The sequence below is a fragment of the Amblyraja radiata genome, chromosome 8 (assembly GCF_010909765.2).
Source record: "Amblyraja radiata isolate CabotCenter1 chromosome 8, sAmbRad1.1.pri, whole genome shotgun sequence".
Taxonomy (NCBI): Eukaryota; Metazoa; Chordata; class Chondrichthyes; order Rajiformes; family Rajidae; genus Amblyraja; species Amblyraja radiata.
In genome coordinates, this window is record NC_045963.1 from 82,139,376 (window position 1) to 82,165,181 (window position 25,806).

Genomic DNA, 25,806 nt, shown 5'->3' on the forward strand with positions numbered 1-25,806 from the left:
ATACTGAGTTGGATGATCAGCCATGATCATATTGAATGGCGGTGCAGGCTCGAAGGGCCGAATGGCCTACTCCTGCACCTAATTTCTATGTTTCTATTTCTATGTTTCTATGATCACATTGAATGAGGGCCGAATGGCCTACTCCTGCACCTGTTGTCTATTGTCTATTGCCTATAATGTGCGGGGATCGCTGTATTTCTAAACCAAGCTCTATGTTGACATTGCACTCATCATTATGCTTATTCAGTGTTTACTGCAATTCTGCAAAGTGCTGAGCAACACATTGTGCCGGTCATTGTAAACAAATCATTTGGGCACAGTTTGCAAGTTTGAAGCAGATGAGCTGACTGTGTATGCTTGTGGAATTTTCTGTGTGTTTTGTGGAGGCACTTTATTAATCCACATGAGCTGTGAAATGCTCTGTCCATCCATAATTAACTCATTGACAATGTAATGGGAAAAGAGCTGGAAGGCTGGACAAAGGTAGACAAGCACGTGTGCCCTGGAGCCCGGCACTGACTGGAAATGTATTTATTCCAGTGGAGAGGTGTACGCTGGCTCTTGAAACACTGTTTGGTGCGTTGCAGCGGAGAGGGCTTCCCAATGCATCCACTCTGATCCACAGAGTCCTGCCATCGGGTGTAGACTAGAGAGAGCCGACCTTGCCCTTCGAGAATGGCCGAATCGTTTGCCTTTGGGGAGGTGGAGAGGACGAGAGACGAGAAGCCGGGTATGTTCAGGGCCTGGCGTGACAAGGACATCACCACCAGGACCAGCCTGCAAAGCTTGGAAGAGTTCAACGTGCACTTCAGCAGATATGTCAACCGCACCCGGACCTTCGACCAAGGCACCACCTCGTTCGGGAGACAACTGGAGAGTCTGCGGCAAGTCAAAGAGCTCTCGGGGCTGGAGGAGGTCTTCACCGAACAGATCCAGCAGAACCAGCATAGTATCTGGGACCTTCACAACCAACTGAACTGTCTGGAACAGGAGCTGAAGGAGGCGCAGAGAGCCCTGGATGACTATCGCACCAGGTAACGATCTGCTGATACAGGAGGGTGGCACAGCGGTAGAGTTGCTGCCTCGCAGTGCATAGGTTCATGGTGAAGGGGAAAAGATTTAATCAGAATCTGAGGGGTAACCTTTCCACACAAAGGGTGGTGGGTGTATGGAAAAAGCTGCCAGAGGAGGTAGTTGAGGCTTGGACAATCCCAACATTTAAGAAAAAGTTAGACTGTTGGATGGGACAGGTTAGGAGGGATATGGGCCAAAAGCATGTAGTGAAGCTGGGACATGTTGGCGGGTGTGGGCAAGTTGGGTGAAGGGCCTGTTTTCACACTGTATCACTCTATGACTACATTATACCTCCACTGTGCATGAATGCTTCAAAATCAAGTGGTCGAGTTTTATTGCCATATACTCAAGCATAGAAACATTGAAAATAGGTGCAGGAATAGGCCATTCGGCCCTTCGAGCCAGCACTGCCATTCAATATGATCATGGCTGTTCGTCAAAAATTGGTACCCTTTTCCTGGTTTTTTCCCCATATCCCTTGATTTCGCTAGCCCCAAGAACTAAATGTAACTCTCCCTTGAAAACATCTAGTGAATTGGCCTCCACTGCCTTCTGTGGCAGAGAATTCCACAGATTCATAACTCTCTGGGTGAAGTAAGTTTGTCCTCATCTCAGTCCAAAATGGCCAACCCCCTTTTCTTAAACTGTGACCCCTGGTTCTGAACTCCCCCAACATCGGGAACATTTTTCCTGCAGTTACAGTGAGTGAAAATCTAGCAGGCAAGCAGGACGCTTTCACCAACCACCCCCATTTGAAGTCCACTATCTTCCACCGTTTCTATCCAGTGCTTGATACTTACTTCCAGCAGCCACTGGTTGTCTTCCAGGATGCACCGAGCCGCAGCCTGGTCCATGCCGGTCACCTGGGCGAATTCGGCACAGAAACTCTCACGGCAGCGGCGTAACGCTTCCGACGCCTCCGATGGTCCGGGACTCTTGCACTGAGGCTGCTCCATGGCCGGAGCTGCAGCGAGCGACTCGCCAGCCCAGCAAACACTCGCCAGCCCGGCAAACACTCGCCAGCCCAGCAAACACTCGCCAGCCCGGCAAACACTCGCCAGCCCCGGCTCCCCGTCCGCATCTGTCCCCGCCGTTGCTTCTGCTTCTATCCCTTCCTCCACCCCGGCTCTCCAACACCCACGGCCAGGTTGCTCAGAGCACAGCAGCGCCTCGTCCAAAGCCGGAGACATTGAAACATGTCTAGCCAAAAAAGTGGGCGGGCTGCAGCCACCCCAGTTCCGCGGCCCATGTATGGGTGATATGTAGGAAGAAACTGCAGATGCTGGTTTATACCAAGGATATACACAAAGTGCTGGAGTAACTCAGTGGCTCAGGCAGCACCTCTGGAGAAAAAGGGTCGGTGATGTTTCAGCTCAGGTCAGTTTACCGAGGTACAGTGAAAAGCTTTTTCAGGAACCTTCCTCAGATATGAAAGTTGAAGGGTCCCAACCTGAAGCGTCATGTATCCATGTTCTCCAGAGACGTTGCCTAACCTGCAGAGTTACTCCAGCACTTTGGGAGCAGAGGGAACCGAAGGTAGGAAACGGCCAGAAGAAATCAGGGCCGGCAACAGATGACCAAGGGAAGGGTGGAGCCCACAATGGCCCATTGTTGGCTGGGGAAGAGGTGGGGGATACAAGGATGCGAACAGTGGAACTGGTAGGATGACCAGGAGGGACGGAGAGAGAGAGAGAGAGAGAGTGGATGCAAGGGTTACTTGAAATGAGAGAAATCAACGTTCATACCGCTGGGGTGTAAGCTGGCCAAGCAAAATATGAGGTGCTGTTTCTCCAATTTGCGCTGGGCCTCACTCTGACAATGGAGGAGGCCCAGGACAGAAAGATCGGTGTGGGACTGGGAAGGGGAGTTGAAAATGTTTGGAAATCGGAAGACTGAGCGGAGGTGTTCAGAGAAACGATCGCCTCGGCTGCACTTGGTCTCACCGATGTAGAGGAGGCCATACCAAGGATTTAATTTGCCACCCTCCCCTCTTCCAGCTCTCTCCCCCCCCCCCCCCACCCACTTCAATCAGTCTGAAGAATGGTCCCGATCCCAAGCGTCACCTATCCATGGGCGGCACAGTGCTCAACCAACCAGTGCCAGAGACCCAGGTTCGATCCTGACCTTGGGTGCTGTCTGTGTGGAGTTTGCACGTTCTCCCTGTGACCGCGTGGGTTTCCGCTGGGTTGGTTCCTGTTTCCTCCCACATCGCAAATTTAATGTCCTCTGCAAAATTGCTCCTGGTGCATAGGATGCGAAACTAGGATGACATCAAGCTAGAACGTAGAAACAATGAACTGCTGATGCTGGTTTATGCCAAAGATGGACACAGAGTGCTGGAGTAACTCAGCGGGTCAGGCAGCATCTGTGGAGAACATGGATAGGTGACGTTTCACAGAGTGCTGGAGTAACTCAGCGGGTCAGGCAGCATCTCTGGAGAACATGGATAGGTGACGTTTCACAGAGTGCTGGAGTAACTCAGCGGGTCAGGCAGCATCTCTGGAGAACATGGATAGGTGACGTTTCACAGAGTGCTGGAGTAACTCAGCGGGTCAGGCAGCATCTGTGGAGAACATGGACAGGTGACGTTTCACAGAGTGCTGGAGTAACTCAGCGGGTCAGGCAGCATCTGTGGAGAAAGTTATTTTACCCACTAGTACTCCAGTACTTTGTTCCAACATAGAGCTGGTGTACAGATGATCATTAGGTTGGCATGGACTTGGTGGGCCAAAGGGCCTGTTTCTAGGCTTTATCTCGAAACTAAAGTAAACTAAACATGTTGTCCAGGAATGCTGCCTGACCTGCTGACTTACTCCAGCACTTTGTGTCTTTGTAATACAGTATCTGCAATTCCGTGTGTATACAATAATTTATTTTCTTAGAAAAGACACAAGTGCTGGAGTAACTCGACGGGTCAGGCAGCAGCCATAGAGAACGGGGTACTGATTGGGGATGATCAGCCATGATCACATTGAATGGCGGTGCTGGCTCGAAGGGCCAAATGGCCGACTACTGCACCTATTGTCTATGGTCCATAGAACATGAACAGGTGATGTTTCAGGACGGGACCCATCCTGAGACTGATTGTCGGAGGAGTGAGCGGGCTTATGGGGCAGAAAGGAGAGGGGGTTTTTGATTTGAAGTGGTTATCTAAAGTTGGAGAATTCAATGTGCCTTTATTTTGTCCCAGGGCTCAACTAATACTGAAGGTCTAGGTTCATTATTGTCACGTGTAGCGAGGTACAGTTTCGCATGTCATCAGATCAGATAATAATATTCATTCATTCATCATCGTTGCAAACATGAGCGACGCAGTGGTGCTGGTTTCTGACGGGAACGGTGACGGACGCACCACACATCTCTGTCCTCCAGTTCCTGCCGACTTCCGCTGCTGGAAGTATAGGTTCTTGGTGTGTGTGTTTTATCATCATTCCTTACAATGCCGTGTACGACAGTGATCGCAACTTTTACTGATAAATATACACAAATACAATTAAGCCGAACTCCAGTACAATAGGTGGAGCAAAGGGGAAGATACAGAGTGCAGAATATAGTTCTCAGCATTGTAGAGCATCAGTTCCACAGACAAAGTCCAATGTCCGCAATGGGGTAGAGGTGAATCGGACAGTACCCTAGCTTATGGAAGAGCCGTTCAGAAGCCTGATAACAGAGGGGAAGAAGCTGTTCCTGAGTTTGGCGGTGCGCACTTTCAAGCTTCTGCACCTTCTGCCGGACGGAAGCGGGGAGAAGAAGACTGCTTTTCCGAGGCAGCGTGAAGTGTAGATGGAGTCAATGGTGGGGAGTGTTGTAGAGAGAAGCTTCAACAAGTATTCGCAAAGGGATATGTATCAACCTGAAGAAGGGTCCTGACGCGAAACGTTTACTATCCATGTCCTCCATAGATCAGTTCAGGTTAGTTTATTCAGTTTAGTTTATTGTCACGTGTACCTAGGTTCAGTGAAAAGCTTTTGTTGCGTGCTATCCAGTCAGCGGAAAGACAATACATGATTACAATCGATCCATTTACAGTGCACAGATACATGATCAATGAATAACGTTTAGTGCAAGGTAAAGCCAGCAAAGTCCGATCAAGGATAGTCCGAGGGTCACCAATGAGGTAGATAGTAGTTCAGCGCTGCTCTCTGGTTGTGGTAGGATGGTTCAGTTGCCTGATAACAGCCGGGAAGAAACTGTCCCTGAATCTGGAGGTGTGCGTTTTCACACTTCTGTACCTTTGCCCGATGGGAGAGGGGAGAAGAGGGAGTGGCCAGGGTGCGACTGGTCGATGATGCTGCTGCTGGCTTTGCCGAGGCAGCGTGAGGTGTAAATGGAGTCATAGAAACATAGAAAACATAGAAAATAGGTGCAGGAGGAGGCCATTCGGCCCTTCGAGCCAGCACCGCCATTCATTGTGATCATGGCTGATCGTCCCCTATCAATAACCCGTGCCTGCCTTCTCCCCATATCCCTTGACTCCACTAGCCCCTAGAGCTCTATCTAACTCTCTCTTAAATCCATCCAGTGATTTGGCCTCCACTGCCCTCTGTGGCAGGGAATTCCATAAATTAACAACTGAGGTGAGAAAAAGTTTTTTCTCATCTCAGTCTTAAATGACCTCCCCTTTATTCTAAGACTGTGGCCCCTGGTTCTGGACTCGCCCAACATTGGGAAAAATTTTCCTGCATCTAGCCCGTCCAGTCCTTTTATAATTTTATATGTTTCTATAAGATCCCCCCCCCCCCCTCATCAATGGAAGGGAGGTTGGTTTGTGTGATGGTCTGGGCTGCGTCCACAATTCGCTGCAATTTCTTGCGGGTCTTGGACGGAGCTGTTCCCAAACCGAGCTGTGATGCATCGCGATGAAATGCTTTCTACGGCGCATCTGTAGAGGTTGGTGAGAGTTGTGGAGGACTTGCTGCACTTTCTAAGCCTTCTCAGGAAGTTGCTGCAGCCTGACCCACTGAGTTCCTCCAGCACTGTGTGTTCTTGACCTGAAACATGAGCTCCCGTTCTCTCTCTCCATAGACCATGCACTGATCCACCACAATGGGTGCTTTCCCAGCACTTACTGTTTTTATTACTAATTAGAGTCAGTTGCACAAAAGAGAAAGAAAATAAAGTCAGTTTGGTTTGTAGAATGTTTTTTACACCCCAGGGATTTAAAGAAAGAGTCAAAAACCAAAATATTATTCCGATATGATTAATGGCAGAGTCAGACGCTGACGACGTGAAAGTCACTATTGAAATAAATCCAAATCATAATCTAAGCAACAACTTGGGGGTTTAAGGCTGACTTTATCTCCCTACCGAAGGAGATATCAAGCCGACACAGGATTATAAGTTGTTCTGCCAGAGCTGAACACACGTCTCGGCATCTGCACACAATGGTGTCTGTCTTGTTGCTTCTTGTGCTTCTTGTGCGTGGTGGTGGAGAGATTGGTGGAAACACGGCCGCGATCGACGTGAACACTCTTTCCTTGACCCCCACCCCATATGCTTAACAATCCTACACACTAGGGACAATTTACAATCTTTACCAAAGCCAATTAACCTACGAACGTGTCCGTCTTTGGAGTGTGGGAGGAAACCGGAGCACCCGTCGAAAACCCACGCAGGTCACGCGGAGAACGTACAAACTCCGTACAGACAGCACCCGTTGTCGGAATCGAACCCGGGTCTCTGGTGCTGTGAGGCAGCAACTCTACAACTGTGTGTTGCAATCTTGAGCAAAACACAAAGTGCTGGAGGAACTTGAAGGGCAGTATTGGTAGCGGGAATGGATAGGCGACATTTGTTGGTAAAATGGCCGTTTTAAGTATACTTTCAGTGTAATCCTCACTGTGCCTACATGAAACCAAAAAATGGTCTTACAAATGTTCCTCTGCTGTAGAAAGTCACGAGGAATAGGAACAATTTATTACAGAGGGGGTAGTTGAGGCTGGGACTATCCCATCATTTAAGAAATAGTTGGCCAGTTACATGGATAGGACAGGTTTGGAGGGATATGGGCCAAACGCGGGCAGGTGGGACTAGTGTAGATAGGGCATGTTGGATAGTGTGGGCACGTTGGGCCGAAGAGCCTGTTTCCACACTGTATCACTCTGGAACTGATTCTGTACACTATGGTTACATGGAGCAATGTTGAGTTGCTGTGGTTTCAGTTCTGTGCTTTATTTCTGTATGCCAGGGGTATAGTGACCATGTTGGGCACACACTGTACTTCTAACATTTTATTCCTCCTTCTAGCTACAGGACGGAATGTGAACATCAAGAGAATTTGCAGGACACTGTTGTAACCTTGATGAAGGTGAGCTGGTTCACATTCACACTTAGTTTAGTTTAGAGATACAGCGTGGAAACACCGGGTCCACGCCGACCAGCGATCCCCGCACACTGACTCTATCCTACACCCACTAGGGACAATTTACATTTATACCAAGCCAATTAATCTACAAAACCTGTACGTCTTTGAAGTGTGGGAGGAAACCGAAGATCTGGGAGAAAACGCACGCAGATCACGGGTTGAACGTACAAACTCCGTAGAGACAGCACCCGTAGTCGGGATCGAACCGGGGTCTCCGGCGCTGCATTCGCTGTAAGGCAGCAACTCTACCGCTATGTCACCGCGACCGCCTTTATGGTGCAACTGCACTGGGAAATTATTTCTGCGTACATTACACAAGTGGACACCGACATTTTTGCCGCCATTTATTCAAAGTCCAAAGTCCGGTCGGCCCGCTGCTTGCTGTACTGGAGGGGTTCCCGCAAACCCACGTCTCCTCTCCTCTCCTCTCCTCTCCTCTCCTCTCCTCGCCCGGCCATCTTAGTGTCCCACGGGCACCTCCTGCAGCCGACCTTGAAGGTGCTGGGGGGGGGCATTACCCCGGTTCACCCTCACACCTGCCCTCCATCCTCGTGGCCGACGTCTCCAGCTCCCAGTTCCATCGGCCAACGAGCCTATGACTATGATATGAGTACACTGTGTATAGTATCACTAGGACTGTAGGGGTTTTGGGACATGGCCAGTGATCGGTTGCTCTGGGTACAGATGCCACAGTAGGTGACCATTTAGATTTGGAGAGAAGGAATGGGCGATGATTCAGGTCGAGACCCTTCTTCAGACCTGTTTGAATGACAATAAAGACATTCTAATACATTCTAATTCTAATTCATGTATTTTGTGTTTTTAAGAGATCAGTTCTATCATATCGTATCGTATGCAAGTGAAGGAACTTTGGTTCCGTGCGATCTATCCCATTACTTGAGATGTTGTCCCTTGTCTCTGAAATCATGAGCGTTTGGAAACATCCTTCCTGTGTTGATATTGTCTAATCCTGTTTGAGTTTTATCGTCTACATTCATGTACTTAGTCAATGTGAGGTCTGCTTCTCACCGTCATGAATGAACCTTTAGGTCTGTGCAAACGTCATGAAAATCTGACTTCTCCACAGGATACCAATGAAGCCTTGTTGAAGAATCTGGAGCTCCAGGTTCGTACTCAATTCCTGCAGGAAGACATAGACAGCACTAAAGAAAGAAACATGAAGGTATGTCCTAACATCACATGTACAGAGCCCTAGTGAGACCACACCTGCAGTATTGTGTACAGGTGTACAGAGCCCTAGTGAGACCACACCTGGAGTATTGTGTACAGGTGTACAGAGCCCTAGTGAGACCACACCTGGAGTATTGTGTACAGGTGTACAGGGCCCTAGTGAGACCACACCTGCAGTATTGTGTACAGGTGTACAGGGCCCTAGTGAGACCACACCTGCAGTATTGTGTACAGGTGTACAGGGCCCTAGTGAGACCACACCTGCAGTATTGTGTACAGGTGTACAGGGCCCTAGTGAGACCACACCTGCAGTATTGTGTACAGGTGTACAGAGCCCTAGTGAGACCACACCTACAGTATTGTGTACAGGTGTACAGAGCCCTAGTGAGACCACACGTCCTAACATCATTTATAACAAGAGGATTTGAATATAGGAGCAAAGAGGTCCTTCTGCAGTTGTACAGAGCCCTAGTGAGACCACACCTGGAGTATTGTGTGCAGTTTTGGTCCCCTAATTTGAGGAAGGACATTCTTGCTATTGAGGGAGTGCAGCGTAGGTTTACAAGGTTAATTCCCGGGATGGCGGGACTGTCATATGCTGAGAGAATGGAGCGGCTGGGCTTGTATACTCTGGAGTTTAGAAGGATGAGAGGGTATTTCATTGAAACATATAAGATTGTTAAGGGCTTGGACACACTAGAGGCAGGAAACATGTTCCCGATGTTGGGGGAGTCCAGAACCAGGGGCCACAGTTTAAGAATAAGGGGTAAGCCATTTAGAATGGAGACGAGGAAACACCTTTTCTCACAGAGAGTTGTGAGTCTGTGGAATTCTCTGCCTCAGAGGGCGGTGGAGGCCGGTTCTCTGGATACTTTCAAGAGAAAGCTGGATAGGGCTCTTAAAGACATCGGAGTCAGGGGATATGGAGAAGGCAGGAACGGGGTACTGATTGGGGATGATCAGCCATGATCACATTGAATGGCGGTGCTGGCTCGAAGGGCCGAATGGCCTACTCCTGCACCTATTGTCTATTGAGTTACTCCAGCTTTTAATATCAAACTTCGGTTGAAACCAGCATCTACAGTTCCTTCCTACAGTATCTGGGAACTTGGTCTTCGAGGTATGGAGTTGTTCATGGTTGTAACTCAAGTATAAATGGATAAATGAATTTTGAAAACAGAATATAATGTGAACATTTAATGTACCTAGCTACACCTTAGCTGGAGAACTGTGTCTAATTCTGGCACAATATTTTAGGAAGGAAGTCAAGTCTCGGTAGGTAGAGTGGGATTGTTCCCTAGATGCGAGAGATTATAGATCACAGGAAAGACCTGGATAGAGTTGGTGTGGAAATGATATTTCCACTCGAGGGAGTGTCTAGGACTAGAGTGACGTTCCTTTAGGAAGAAGATGAGAAGAAGATTTAAGTCTGAAGAAGGGTCTCGACCCGAAACGTCACCCATTCCTTCTCTCCAGAGATGCTGCCTGAGTTACTCCAGCCTTTTGTGTCTATCTTCGGTTTAAACCAGCATCCGCAGTTCCTTCCTACACATTTCAAAGATACAGAGTGCTGGAGTAACTCAACGGGTCAGGCAGCATCTGTGGAGAAGATGGACAGGTGACGTTTCACAGAGTGCTGGAGTAACTCAGCGGGTCAGGCAGCATCTGTGGAGAACATGGATAGGTGACGTTTCACAGAGTGCTGGAGTAACTCAGCGGGTCAGGCAGCATCTGTGGAGAATATGGATAGGTGACGTTTCACAGAGTGCTGGAGTAACTCAGCATTCATGCAATATCTGTGGAGAACATGGATAGGTGACGTTTCAGGTCGGGACCTTCTTCAGACTGATTTCCAGATGGAATGAGAGTAAGTACGTGACTGGTGTAAACATCAACACTAACTAATTTATCACTCCTAATCCAGATTAGATAGAAAGGAATAATGTTATAAGGCAATAATTGAAACGGGCCGAAAATTGAGATGATATTTAAATGTATTCTAAATTCTGACGCTTTTATGGAATTACATATCATTCTTGTTTGGAGAAGTAACGTGATCCTGAAATTCTACAGGATTCTTTTTTTCTAAAGTTCCAGAATGAGAATATCCATATTTTATTAATGTCCACAATGTTTCTGCACCATGGGCTTCTCAAATTGCAGAGCATCCTGGACAATACAGCTCACCCCCTCCATGACACACTGGTCAACCTGAGGAGCACCTTCAGCAACAGACTGGTTCCACCAAGATGCAGCACAGAACGCCACAGGAGATCCTTCTTCCCTGTGGCTATCAAACTGTACAACTCCTCCCCCTTCTGTCGTGGGGTAGACTGAGACTGACTCCCCTCCCCCACCCCCCACCTGAGGGGGAGTCCCGAACCAGGGTCACAGTTTAAGAATAAGGGGTAGGCCATTTAGGACTGAGATGAGGAAAGACTTCTTCACCCAGAGAGTTGTGAATCTGTGGGATTCTCTGCCGCAGAAGGCAGTGGAGGCCAATTCACTGGATGTTTTCAAGAGAGAGTTAGATTTAGCTCTTAGGGCTAACGGAATCAAGGGATATGGGGAGAAAGCAGGAACGGCGTACTGATTTTAGATGATCAGCCATGTTTATATTGAATGGCGGTGCTGGTGCTGGCTCGAAGGGCCGAATGGCCTACTCCTGCACCCATTTTTCTAGGTTTCTATGTTTCTCCCCAGTCTCTGCACATCCCCAATCCTTTCCACTCGTCACTTTGATTTCATGTTTCATGTATTTTGTGTTTTGTGTGTGTTTATGACCGTTGGCAGATCAATATCCCCTCCTGGGATAAATAAAGTTCTATCTTATCGTATCGTACAATTCAAATTTCAGTTCTAAGACTGTTTCAGGCCAAGTGTGTTTCACGTTCTCATCCATTTCTCCGCTCTTCTCTCTCCACAGAATCTGTCTGAGATTCAGAGTTACATGAATGTCCTAAAGCAAGTCCACCCGGCCACGAGTAATGACTACCCAACGCCGGCAAGCTCGGAGGTAAGCAGCATTGCGTGGAACCGAAGGAAATTATCTTTTGTGCCTTCCTTACCTTGTGATTCCTATCTCCAATGTTTAATAAAAAAAAGGTCCTTCTGCAGTTGTACAGGGCCCTAGTGAGACCACACCTGGAGTATTGTGTGCGGTTTTGGTCCCCTAATCTGAGGAAAGACATTCTTGCTATTGACGGAGTGCAGCGTCGGTTTACAAGGTTAATTCCCGGGATGGCGGGATTGTCATATGCTGAGAGAATGGAGCGGCTGGGCTTGTACACTCTGGAGTTTAGAAGGATGAGAGGGGTTCTTATTGAAACATATAAGATTATTAAGGGTTTGGACACGCTAGAGGCAGGAAACATGTTCCCGATGTTGGGGGAGTCCAGAACCAGGGGCCACAGTTTAAGAATAAGGGGTAAGAATGGAGATGAGGAAACACTTTTTCACACAGAGAGCGGTGAGTCCATGGAATTCTCTGCCTCAGAGGGCGGTGGAGAAGGCAGGCACGGGTTATTGATAGGGGACGATCAGCCATGATCACAATGAATGGCGGTGCTGGCTCGAAGGGCCGAATGGCCTCCTCCTGCACCTATTTTCTATGTTTTCTATGTACCTCGGTACATGTGACAATAAAGTCTGTGGAATTCTCTGTCTCAGAGGGCGGTGGAGGCCGGTTCTCTGGATACTTTCAAGAGAGAGCTAGATAGGGCTTTTAAAGATAGCGGAGTCAGGGGATATGGGGAGAAGGCAGGAATGGGGTACTGATTGGGGATGATCACATTGCATGGTGGTGCTGGCTCGAAGGGCCGTATGGCCTACTCCTGCACCTATTGTCCATTGTCTACATGAATAGGAAAGGTTTCGGAGGGATAAGGAGCAAATGTGGGAGGTAGGTCTAATGTAGATGGGGCTTGTTCAGCATAAGGCCATTCAGCCCATCGACCCTACTCCACCATTCACCATAGATGATCTACTATCCCTCTCAAACCCATTCTCCTGCCTTCTCTCCTTTGACGTCGTTCCTATTCAAGAACCTATCAATCTCTGCCTTAAAAATACCTAATGTCTTGTTAGGTATTCCACTACCATCTGCAGCGATGAATTCCTCAACTTCAGCACCCACAGACAAATGGGGCCGAAGGGCCTGTTTCTGTACTGTACGACTCTATGAATCAATCCCCTGTCAGAGTGGCATATCTTCTTCTTGGGTGGAGATCTTGTCAGAGAAGATGTCCATGGATCATCTTTCAAATGAGTACAGAGAGGGGGGGGGGGGGGTGGGGGGGGGGGGCCGGGGGTGGCAGCAGGACGGGAAAGAAATGAGTGGAAGTTTAAACTCTGTTGCCCCATGCTCAGATGCTGCCTGACCTGCCGAGCACATCTACCATCTTTCTTGTCTTTCCCATTTTTCAGCATGGATGGGAAATGTTTGGAGGTAAATGGGCAAAACCAGGCAGATGGTGCTAGTGTAGATGGGGCCATGTTTTTCGGGGTGGGGACTAGTGTAGATGGGGCAATGTTGGGTCGGGGGGGAATAGTGTAGTTGGGCATGGTTGGTCGGGGTGGGACTAGTGTAGATGGGGCATGTTGGTCGGGTGGGACTAGTGTAGATGGGGCATGTTGGTCGTGGTGGGGCTAGTGTAGTTGGGGCATGTTGGTTGGCGTGGGGCTAGTGTAGATGGGGCATGTTGGTCGGGGTGGGACTAGTGTAGATGGGGCATGTTGGTCGGGGTGGGACTAGTGTAGATGGGGCATGTTGGTCGGGGTGGGACTAGTGTAGATGGGGCATGTTGGTCGGCATGGTCATATATAACGTCAATATAACACCAATGGCCTGGATCCGTGCAGTATGATTCTACAACTTAAGGCCCTGTCCCACAATGCGAGTTTACCCAAGAGCTCTCCCGAGTTAAAAAAAACTTGTGGTAAGTACGTAGAATGTACGTAGCGGGTACGTCGGAGCTCGTGGATGTCTCATAGCGGCTCGTAACGCTAACGGCAGGTACTCGGGAAATGCGGAAACTCATGAAGTTTTTCAACAGTGTGAAAAATTTCCAAGAGTAAAAAAAATACTGGTGATGAGGTACGTACCACGAGTTTGATTATTTTAAACTGGGGAGAGCTCTTGGGTAAACTCGCATCGTGGGACAGGGGCTTAAATGACTAAGCGACCCCTGTTCGTAACAGAGACGGGACTTAAAATTCATGCCGTTGGTATGTAATGTACATCCAGCATACCTGGGTTAAACAATGGGGCAAAGTAACTCTCTACAAATCCGCACCAACCAGCGATCCCCGCACACTTACACTATTCTACACACACTAGGGACAACTCACAATTATACCAAGCCAATTAACCTGCAAACCCACATGTCTATGGAATGTGGGAGGAAACCGCAGCGGCACTGAGCCGCCCCTTGGTTCAGAGGTCAAAGCACAAGCAACTCAGGCACATGGAACAGGCCCTTCGACACACCATGCCTTCACCAACAAAATGCCGAGGTAAACAAATCTCACCTCCCTGCACGTTATTATCTGAGGTACAGTGAAAAACTTCATTTTGTAATCGATCCAAACAGCACAGATATACCATCAATAGTCCACTGGTCCGAGAGGCGAAGATACAGAGTTCAATTAAATGAACCGTATCCATCCGTTCCCTGCAGGTACACGTGCCTTTCCAAAAGCCTCTTAAACGCCCCTATCGTATCTGCCTCCACCACCCCCCTTGGCAGTGCGTTCCAGGCACCAAACCCACCTGTGTAACAAAACGTACCCTGCTCATTTTTAAACTTTTAAGACATTCCTTAAAACCTACCTCTTTGACTGGTCTTACAATTCTATGCATGATAGGCTGTGTTTCAAACTTTGTTTGATAATGGTCTTACAAAGCATCTTTGGTCATTTATAATTGCATTAATAATGCAGTTTGATCACAAGTTGTGGTTATAATGTGCAATGCAGCTGTGTTTGTGAACCATGCACTAGATGGCACTAAACTACCTTGGGCACAAATACATGACTGTATAAAGCCTGGTGACTTTTATTACTATTTAATTTATTTTTATTATTCTTCCCCGGCTATTTGTCTCAATATGGATGCCTGTCAGCCAGTAAATGTGTAAGTAATTTTGGACTTACAGTAATACCCATTAATCCTGATAGTCGTGGATTAAAATTTTTATTTGTCTTGGAAAATTTAGACAATAGACAATAGTCAATAGGTGCAGGAGTAGGCCATTCGGCCCCGAGCCAGCACCGCCATTCAATGTGATCATGGTTGATCATCCACAATCAGTACCCCGTTCCTGCCTTCTCCCCATATCCCCTGACTCCGCTATTTTTAAGAGCCCTATCCAGCTCTCTCTTGAAAGCATCCAGAGAACCTGCCTCCACCGCCCTCTGGGGCAGAGAATTCAACAGACTCACCACTCTCTGTGTGAAAAAGTGTTTCCTCGTCTCCGTTCTAAATGGCTTACCCCTTATTCTTAAACTATGGCCCCTGGTTCTGGACTCCCCCAACATCAGGAACATGTTTCCAGCCTCTAGCGTGTCCAAACCCTTAACAATCTTATATGTTTTAATGAGATCACCTCTCATCCTTCTAAACTCCAGAGTATACAAACCCAGCTGCTCCATTCTCTCAGCATATGACAGTCCCGCCATCCCGGGAATTAACCTTGTAATTTACTACTCTGCATTGGCACTTCTGAAAAAATATGCCATCAAATGGCAAAGAGGTAGAGGCAGAGCCGTGAGGTAGAGGCAGAGATCCGGGTTCGATCCTGACTCCGGGCGCTGTCTATATGGAGTTTGTACGTTCTCCCTGTGACTGTGTGGGTTTTCTCCGGGTGCTCCGGTTTCCTCCCACACTCCAAAGACACGCAGGTTTGTAGGTTAATTGGCTTGTGTAAATTGCAAAATGTCCCGAGTGTGTAGAATAGTGCTAGTGTAGGGGATGATCGCTGGTCGGCGTGGACTCGATGGGCCGAAGGGTCTGTTTCCGTGCTGTTTCTCTAAAGTCTAAACTGTATGCAGAATATAATTCAGTTTCGAGATACACCGTGGGGAAAAGACCCTTTGACCTGATGAGTCTGCGCCGACCATCAATCACCCTGTACACTAGCTCTCTCCGACACATGGGGGCAATTAATCTACAAACCTATACGTCTTGTCTTGGGAATGTGGGAGGAAACCGGAGCACCCGGAGAAAACACACATGGTGATGGAGAGAAGGTACAAACTCCATGCAGACAGCAGCACCAGTAGCCAGGATGGAACCCGGGTCTCAGGCGCTGTGAGGCAACAACTCTACCGCTGCACCTCAATGCCGTTCTCACATTATGCATATTCCACATAACTAGTTCAAACCTCTCGGCCATCCGTTCCAATATATTTTATTATGAAACAGGAAAAGAATACTCTTGAATATTGTTTTTGTTCCATACATATAGATTAAATGGCATCTGGATTTCATGTAAAGGTCACCACTGCAGCACTATTTAAAATCTGACTTCTGTGTCCAATGATAAAAAAAAAACCTTGTTAAAAGCATAAAAGAGATTAGTTAGGGTTGAGACTGCACATCAAATTTAGTTCATGTTCATACGTTATAAGAACAGAATAGGCCATTCGGCCCATCAAGTCTACTCCGCCATTCAATCATGGCTGATCTATCTCTCCCTCTCAACCCCATTCTCCTGCCTTCTCACCATAACCCCTGACACCCGTACTAATCAATAATCTCTCTATCCCAGCCTTAAATATATCCACTGACGGCCTCCACAGCCTTCTGTAGCAAAGAATTCCACAGATTCACCACCCTCTGAAAGAATTTTTCGAGGATGTAACTAGCAGCGTGGATAGGAGGGAACCAGTGGATGTGGTGTATCTGGACTTCCAGAAGGCTTTCGACAAGGTCCCACATAAGAGATTAGTATACAAACTTAAAGCACACGGCATTGGGGGTTCAGTATTGATGTGGATAGAGAACTGGCTGGCAAACAGGAAGCAAAGAGTAGGAGTAAACGGGTCCTTTTCACAATGGCAGGCAGTGACTAGTGGGGTACCGCAAGGCTCAGTGCTGGGACCCCAGCTATTTACAATATATATTAATGATCTGGATGAGGGAATTGAAGGCAATATCTCCAAGTTTGCGGATGACTCTAAGCTGGGGGGCAGTGTTAGCTGTGAGGAGGATGCTAGGAGACTGCAAGGTGACTTGGATAGGCTGGGTGAGTGGGCAAATGTTTGGCAGATGCAGTATAATGTGGATAAATGTGAGGTTATCCATTTTGGTGGCAAAAACAGGAAAGCAGACTATTATCTAAATGGTGGCCGACTAGGAAAAGGGGAGATGCAGCGAGACCTGGGTGTCATGGTACACCAGTCATTGAAAGTAGGCATGCAGGTGCAGCAGGCAGTGAAGAAAGCGAATGGTATGTTAGCTTTCATAGCAAAAGGATTTGAGCATAGGAGCAGGGAGGTTCTACTGCAGTTGTACAGGGTCTTGGTGAGACCACACCTGGAGTATTGCGTACAGTTTTGGTCTCCAAATCTGAGGAAGGACATTATTGCCATAGAGGGAGTGCAGAGAAGGTTCACCAGACTGATTCCTGGGATGTCAGGACTGTCTTATGAAGAAAGACTGGATAGACTTGGTTTATACTCTCTAGAATTTAGGAGATTGAGAGGGGATCTTATAGAAACTTATAAAATTCTTAAGGGGTTGGACAGGCTAGGTGCAGGAAGATTGCTCCCGATGTTGGGGAAGTCCAGGACAAGGGGTCACAGCTTAAGGATAAGGGGGAAATCCTTTAAAACCGAGATGAGAAGAACTTTTTTCACACAGAGAGTGGTGAATCTCTGGAACTCTGCCACAGAGGGTAGTCGAGGCCAGTTCATTGGCTATATTTAAGAGCGAGTTAGATGTGGCCCTTGTGGCTAAGGAGATCAGAGGGTATGGAGAGAAGGCAGATACAGGATACTGAGTTGGATGATCAGCCATGATCATATTGAATGGCGGTGCAGGCTCGAAGGGCCGAATGGCCTACTCCTGTACCTAATTTCTATGTTTCTATGTAAAGGAATTCCTCCTCATCTCCTTCCTAAAGGAACGTCCTTTAATTCTGAGGCTGTGACCTCTGGTCCAAAACCCTCCCACTGTTTTGTACTCTGTCACCACTACCCTGGAGAATTAATTTCTGCCAGATTTATAATGAGATGTGGACAATATTATAGTTGATGATATCATAGATCGCCCACAGTTATGAAACAAACAGCCCATTGGAGCAGATAACTGCTACAACTAGTCAGACCAATACCTTCAGCTGCCATAGTTGTTAATATTCCTTCCTCAGTAAAGAGCTGTGTTTTATCGACACATAATATGTGGGCATCACGGGGGCTGCGCAGCGGTAGAGTTGCTGCCTCACAGCGCCATGGACCCATGTTCCATCCTGACCACGGTTGCTGTCCGTACATAGTTTGTACGTTCTCCCCGTGACCTGCGGGGGTTTCCCCCGGGCGATCCGGTTTCTTCCCACACTCCAAAGATGTACAGGTTTTTGGGCTAATAGGCTTGTGGGAGTCCAATGTTGGGGGAGTCCAGAACCAGGGACCACAGTTTAAGAATAAGGGGTAAGCCATTTAGAACGGAGATGAGGAAACACTTTTTTACACGGGGAGTTGAGAGTCTGTGGAATTCTCTGCCTCAGAGGGCGGTGGAGGCAGGTTCTGTGAATGCTTTCAAGAGAGAGCTAGATAGAGCTCTTAGCGATAGCGGAGTTAAGGGATATGGAGAGGAGGCAGGAACAGGGTACTGATTGTGGATGATCACCCATGACCACATTGAATGGCGGTGCTGGTTCGAAGGGCCGAATGGCCTACTCCTGCACCTGTTGTCTATTGTCTATTGTCTATTGGTACAAATGTAAATTGTCTCTAGTGTGTGTAGGATAGTGTTAGTGTACGGGGATCGCTGGTCGGCGTGGACTTGGTGGACAGAAGGGCCTGTTTCCACGTTGTATCTCTAAACTAAACTAAACAGTGAAGCAAGCTGGTGAGAGAGAGAATTCCAAGGGTTCACCGCGATCCAAGTGAAGGAACTTTGATTCCATGCGACATAACTCATTACTTGATCTCATTACTAGATTAGATGCACGGGGTCTTTTACCCAGAGTAGGGGAATCGAGGACCAGAGGACATTGGTTTAAGCTGAAGGGGAAAAGATTTAATAGGTATCCGAGGGGTAACCTTTTCACACAGGGTGGTGGGTGTATGGAACAAGCTGCCAGAGGAGGTAGTTGAGGCTGGGACTATCCCAGTTAGACAGGTACATGGATAGGACAGGTTTGGAGGGTTATGGACCAAGCGCAGGCAGGTGGAACTAGGACAGCTGGGACATTGTTGGCCAGTGTGGGTGAGTTGGGCCGAAGGGCCTGTTTCCACATTGTTTCAGGAAGAACTGCAGATGCTGGAAAAATCGAAGGTAGACAAAAAGCTGGAGAAACCCAGCGGGGTGAGGCAGCATCTATGGAGCGAAGGAATGGGTAACGTTTTGGGTGGAGACTGAGTTTGAAGAAGGGTCTCGACTCGAGACGTCACCCATTGTTACCACCGTATCACTCGATGACTCTCTATTACTAGATTGCTAATCTAAACTAAAGTGTAGATGGTATCGATGAGTAATTTTCCTTTTGTTGTGCCTGAAGGCTGCAGTGCAAGATGGGCCGACGGAGGGACATTACATGGACAAAGTGCAGTCGTACAACGAGCAAATTGACGACCTGCGTAAAAAGACGGAGGAGGCAGCGTTGAGCTTGGAGCTGTGCGCCAGCGAGTGTCACCAGGTCGTGATGTACCAACACTCTCTGGAGGACGAGCTGGAGCGTTACAAGCGATTTGTGGCCGATGACGATTATCGGTAGGCTCCAAGGATTATTACCGTTCCAATGCTCCAGAGTTAGCGAAAGGTTCCTTCTAAATTGCAGTCGTAGGGCGACACAGCCAGCGAGATGCCCATTGTACATAGACACAAAAAGCTGGAGTAGCTCGGCACAAAAGTAACGCACGTATCTGAGTTACGGCACCAAGATTTGTGTGGCCTGCAGTGGTCTATTAGACTATAGTCTACATTGCTGATGGATGTGGGGACAATTTCTACAATTGAAACACAATTAGAACTTCCAGATGCATAGGAAGGAACGGCAGATGCTGGTTTACACCTAAGATAAACACAAAAAGCTAGAGTAACTCAGTGGGCCAGACAGCATCTCTGGAGAGAAGGAACAGGTGATGTTTCGAGTCGAGACCCTTCTTCAGACTGAGAGTCAGGAGAGAGGGAGTCTAGAGACATGGATGGGTAAGATGTGAAAAGGACATCAAAGCAGATGTGGCTAAGGAAATGAAGAATGTTTCTTTGTTAGCTGAGGGGAATGTGACAAGTAATACAATCAGTAATATTTAATCAGGAGGAGAGTAGAACGTCGGAGAACTAGGATGGGGGAAGGATGGATGGAGAGGGAAAGCCAGGGTTACTTGAGGTTAGAGAAATCATAACTCATGCCTCTGGGGTGTAAACTACCCAAGCGGACTATGAGGTGCTGTTCCTCCAATTTGCTCTGGGCCTCACTCAGACAATGGAGGAGGCCCAGGACAGAAAAGTCAGATTGGGAATGGGAGGGGTAGTTAAAGTGTTTGGCAACCAGGAGATATATGTGATTGGTGAAACCACACATGTGGAGTGTCCTCATTGATACTTACCGAATAGTGAAAGGCGTGGATGGAGTGAATGTGGAGAGGATGTTTCCACTAGTGGGAGAGTCTAGGACCAGAGGTCACAGGCTCAGAATAAAAGGACATTCCATTAGGAAGGAGATGAGGAGGAATTTCTTTAGTCTGAAGATGGTGAATCTGTGGAATTCATTCAGAAGTCTGTGGAGGCCGTCAATGGAAAATTTGAAGGCAGATTCTTGATTAGTACGGGTGTCAGGGGTTATGGGGAGAAGGCAGGAGAATTTGGTTGAGAGGGAAAGATATATCATCCTTTTATCCTGAGGCTGTGCCCCCTGGTCCTAGCCTCTCCCACCAGTACATTTTCAGCACATCCAACATGAAGCAGGGTTGTGCTTGTGTCCCTGTTTTGACAAGATATGATCTATGTTCATAGGTTATAATGCAGAATTAGGCCATTCGGCCCATCAAGTCTACTCTGCCATTCAATCACGGCTGATCTATCTTTCCCTCCCAACCCCATTCTCCTGCCTTGTCCCCATAACCCCTGACACCCGTACTAATCAAGAATCTGCACCTTAAAAATATCCATTGACATGTCCTCCACTGCCTTCTGTGGCAAATAATTCCACAGATTCACCACCCTCTGATTCAAGCACTTTGTCCTCATCTCCTTTCTGGAAGTAAGGTTCACCATAGGTCAATTTAACAATGGAGGAGGAACTTTATTGGAGGGGTACTGATTGGGGATGATCAGCCATGATCACATTGAATGGCGGTGCTGGCTCGAAGGGCCGAATGGCCTACTCCTGCACCTATTGCCTATTGTCTGTTCAGTTACATGTTAAACATCCAGGTCCACATTTCCCACCAATGTCAAGCTGGAAGCTGTTTGTGATGAGTTGATGGCGGGGTTTTTTTTAACCATTTTTTGTTTCCAAAGTATCTGCAGTTAACCCAACCACAAAACAAGTTTCATTTTTTTGTTTTTTCAGATTGCAATCCACAGTCAGTGAAGAAGAAATCAGCGTGCTGGACGCAGGATCTCCGTATGAGTGTGAACAAGATGCTCCTGAGGGCAAGGGTAAGAGTCGAGTTAGAGGAAGGTGTCATTACTGCTACATTTGTAGAGAGACAAACATTGTTTCAGATTCACGACTGATCAATGACCCAAAATGTTAAACCTGATTCTCACTCGACATATATATATGTGTGTGTGTGTGTGTGTGTGTGTGTGTGTGTGTGTGTGTGTGTGTGTGTGTGTGTGTGTGTGTGTGTGTGCGTGTGTGCGTGTGTGCGTGTGTGCGTATGTGCGTGGGTGCGTGTGTGTGTGTGTGTGTGTGTGTGTGTGTGTGTGTGTGTGTGTGTGTGTGTGTGTGTGTGTGTGTGTGTGTGGTGTGTGTGTGGTGTGTGTATGTGTGAGTGTGGAGTGTGAGTGTGAGTGTGAGTGTGTGTGTGTGTGTGTGTGTGTGTGTGTGTGAGTGTGGTGTGTGTGGTGTGGTGTGTGTGTGTGTGTGTGGTGTGTGTGTGTGTGTGTGAGTGTGGGTGTGTGTATGTGTTGGGGTGTGGGTGTGTGTGTGGGTGTATGTATACACACGTGGAGAAAGATTTATATATATGTGTAAGAAAGAACTGCAGATGCTGGTTTCAATCGAAGGTACACAGCATTTTGTGCCTACCTGAGATTTACATAGAAACATAGAAACATAGAAAATAGGTGCAGGAGTAGGCCATTCGGCCCTTCGAGCCTGCACCGCCATTCAATATGATCATGGCTGATCATCCAACTCAATTTATATATTTATACGTGCAGAAAGTTATGTGTGTGTGTATATGTATGTGAGAAACAGTATATACATATATCTGTGTGTGCATATGTGTGTGTATACAGTATATATATATATATATATATATATCCGTGTGTGTTTGTGTGTGTGTATATATATATATAGAGATAATAGACAATAGGTGCAGGAGTAGGCCATTCGACCCTTCGAGCCAGCACCGCCATTTAATGTGATCATGGCTGATCAACCACAATCAGTACCCTGTTCCTGTCTTCTCCCCATATCCCCTGACTCCACTATTTTTAAGAGCCCTATCTAGCCCTCTCTTGAAAGCATCCAGAGAACCGGCCTCCACCGCCCTCTGAGGCAGAGAATTCCACAGACATATAGACACACACGCACGCACACACCCCGCCCCCCCATTGAATGGCTGTGCTGGCTCGAAGGGCCGAATGGCCTACTTCTGCACCTACTGTCCCTCCACAAATGCTGCTTGACCAATGGCCATGAGGAGAAGGCAGGAGAATGGGGGTAGATCTGCCAAGATTGTCTATTGTGTCTCTTTAGCTGTGTCTTATAGCGCAAGTCAAATGCCTTTTTCATGGACAGGAGTGAAAAGCAAAGACGTCCTGTCTTCAGATGCCGGTGAGGAGGAGAGAGACCCGGGAAAGTATTCAGAAGTCAACGTCCGTAATGGAAACGAGGAAGACAAAGAGGAAGGAGATGGAGTGTGGGATGTGGGCTTGGATGACGTGCCGGATGGAGCCCAGATAAGTAGAGCTTATGATGCCTTGTGTAACATGGTGAGAGAGAGGATGAAAAAACACCGGCGACCAGAGGTACCAGCAGCAGCGTTCTACACCAAAGGGCACCAGGTGCTGGTCACGGGGGAGTCCAGCTACACCGATCCATTCTTCTGTGCGTTGGTCCCAGCAAGGAGCCAAGTCATCGTCACCTTTGATGACCAACAACATCCCGGCCCCATGGATTTTCGTCCCCAGCCAGACCCGGCCGAGCCGCCGAGTTACAACGGGGGCAACGGCGAGGGAGAAAGCGGGCACGACTCTGACGGCGAGAAGGACAAGGACAAGGCCGAGGACAAGAAGCCAGATGACAACAAATCGGACGCCAACCGGGAACCCAAGAAGCCTCCAATTTCACCGCCCGCACCGCTCCCAGCCCCACCGCCATCTGCGCCAGAACCTCCACAGCCAGCCGACAACAAGCCAATACCCAGTGGCCCATCCGTGCCCAACCTAGACCCAGGGGGCTCGGACGACCTGGGCTCCAAATTGCCCGCCTCCCACAAAGAACACAAAACGTGCGAGCAGCAAAACAGGCTGATGGCGACTTCTCACCCAGCCTCGTCGGGCGACAGACCTCTGAAGGAACCGAATTACAAGTACTATGAAAAGATCGAAATGATCGAGGCTGTCGAGACATTCACGGACAATAAACTGCAAGGTTACGAAGAGACTTCCACAATTGTTGAGACCACCGTGGAAAAGACAAAGCAAGATATGAAAGCAAAGATTTAAATTATTGCCGTTCAACGAAGCATATATTTAAAAAAAATTGTACTTGACAAAAAAAATTGTAATGCTTTACTTTTCATAGCTAAAAACTGTACATTTTTTGTAACATTGAATTTTCAGAACTCAAGTTAATACCAAGTAGATTAGCAATTAATAATTTGTGTGCAATTGATGGAAATGGCTGATTGAGTATCTTTAAAAACATTAATATATATACAATTTGTAAAGATGACACTGTTAAATTATCTCCTAAGAGCTTCAGTTCATGTCGTGATTAACATTTAGTTTCCAAAGTAAATGGAGTCCATTTTAAGGTTTTAATAGGAGAAATGTGGATTTATATTGACAACTTTTTCCAGGGAATATTTAAGAACAATTATACTTAATCTTATTTGTGAAGTGTGCAAAAATAAGGTAGAATGATTTTAGAAAGTTTAACTGGTTTACATGATGCAGAAGCCCGGAGTGAAAATATGATTGAATATCTTCCAGTGATCAGTATATATGTGTTTTGTAAAACAAAATATAATAAATCAAACTGGTTGAGGTTTATCTGCACAAGTTGTCTTTGATGAAATAGTTTGCATAACTTCACAATAAGTTCTCTTCAACTCCCCCTCCCATTTCGAATCCGACCTTTCTGTCTTGGGCCTCCTCCATGCCCTGAGTGTAAATTGGAGGAGCAGCACCTCATATTTCGCTTGGGTAGTTTACACCCCAGCCGTATGAACATTGACTGCTCCAATTTCAGGTAGTCCCTGCTTTCTCCCTCCTTCCCCTCCCCTTCCCAGCTCCCCCACAGCCCAATGTCTCCGCCTCTTCCTTTCTTCTTCCCACCCTCACATCAGTCTGAAGAAGGGTTTCGACCTGAAATGTCACTAACTCCTTCGCCCTATAGATGCTGCCTAACCCGCTGAGTTTCTCCAGCATTTTTGTTTACACACAATAAGTTCTGATCTGTTGGTGTCGAAATTCTTACATGGCTGATTCCCTCTTCCAATTGTGTGATACTTTTCAGCGGAAGTTCCCCCCGCCACGGGTACCATGTAATCCCGTGCTACCCGCTCCATGGTGACTAAACCGTCTTCCCCACCTGGTTTGCCAGGTGAGGAGGGGGCTGTGGACCCCCAGCAGGACCAAAAACAAGACCTGTCAAAGGGCGGATGAGCTCCTAGCGAGCCGATGGCCATCCACACTTCAGTAGAAGTTGCGATCACTGTCGTACACGGCATTGTAAGGAACGATGATAAAACACACACACCAAGATCCTATACTTCAAGCGGCGGAAGTCGGCAGGAACTGGGCGACAGAGATGTGTGGTGCGTCCGTCACCGTTCCCGTCGGAAACCAGCGCCACTGATGTTTTCAACGATGATGAATGAACAACTGACTTTGTTAGTGGTCCCATTTACGTTTATGTGCATTAGTTTAAATCAGGTGGACAATTCATGGGTCAATTGGGCCAAACACGGGCAGGTGGGATTAGCGGGGATGGGGCATCTTGGTCAGCATAGACAAGTTGGGCTAACAGGCCTGTTTTAGTTTAGTTTAGTTTTGTTTAGAGATACAGCGTGGAAACAGGCCCTTCGGCCCACCAAATTCGCTCCGCACACTTACACTATCCCACACACACTAGAGACAATTTACACTTACACCAAGCCAATTAACCTTCAAACCTGTACGTCTTTGGAGTGTGGGATTGAAACCGGAGCACCCGGAGAAAACCCACGCAGGTCACGGGGAGAACGTACAAACTCCGTACAGACAGCACCCGTGGTCGGGATCGAACTTGGGTTGTTGGCGCTGTGAGGCTGCAGCTCTACCGCTGCGCCACCGTGACGCACCATTTCTGTGTTGCGTAATTGTATAATTTTAGTTGTACAACTTCAAATGAAGATTACTACTGCTCTGGAATTAACCTGCTTCTTCTTGCGTGTGGCTTGCACAGCCCAAAGTTGCAGGACAACTTGATCTATTTGATCTTATTTGATTGTGCACGCCAGGTTGATTGCATTCGTCTAAACAGGGCGGACCACGTGAAGGTTGCAATCTCCCACCCCTCTGGAATCAGTGAATGCAAACGTTGAATTATATTTTCAATTATCTCAGT

The 25,806-nt window shown here is 47.5% G+C and overlaps 1 protein-coding gene across 1 annotated transcript; it reads left to right on the forward strand.

Moving 5' to 3' along the window:
- The first annotated feature begins 534 nt into the window (after positions 1-534).
- On the forward strand, positions 535-24,248 carry bfsp1 (beaded filament structural protein 1). Its single transcript, XM_033026351.1, has 7 exons — positions 535-1,034; positions 7,321-7,381; positions 8,526-8,621; positions 11,556-11,645; positions 19,354-19,565; positions 21,370-21,458; positions 22,771-24,248. The coding sequence occupies exons 1-7, from the start codon at positions 676-678 to the stop codon at positions 23,697-23,699; spliced, it is 1,836 nt and encodes a 611-aa protein (XP_032882242.1). The 5' UTR covers positions 535-675; the 3' UTR covers positions 23,700-24,248.
- Positions 24,249-25,806: the final 1,558 nt, after the last annotated feature.

Bases quoted from the DNA above. Each gene is read 5' to 3' on its own strand.
- bfsp1 (XM_033026351.1), top strand. From the start codon at position 676: ATGGCCGAATCGTTTGCCTTTGGGGAGGTGGAGAGGACGAGAGACGAG. The intron at 1,035-7,320 runs GTAACGATCTGC...TCCTCCTTCTAG, and splicing joins CTGGATGACTATCGCACCAG to CTACAGGACGGAATGTGAAC. The intron at 8,622-11,555 runs GTATGTCCTAAC...CTCTCTCCACAG, and splicing joins CTAAAGAAAGAAACATGAAG to AATCTGTCTGAGATTCAGAG.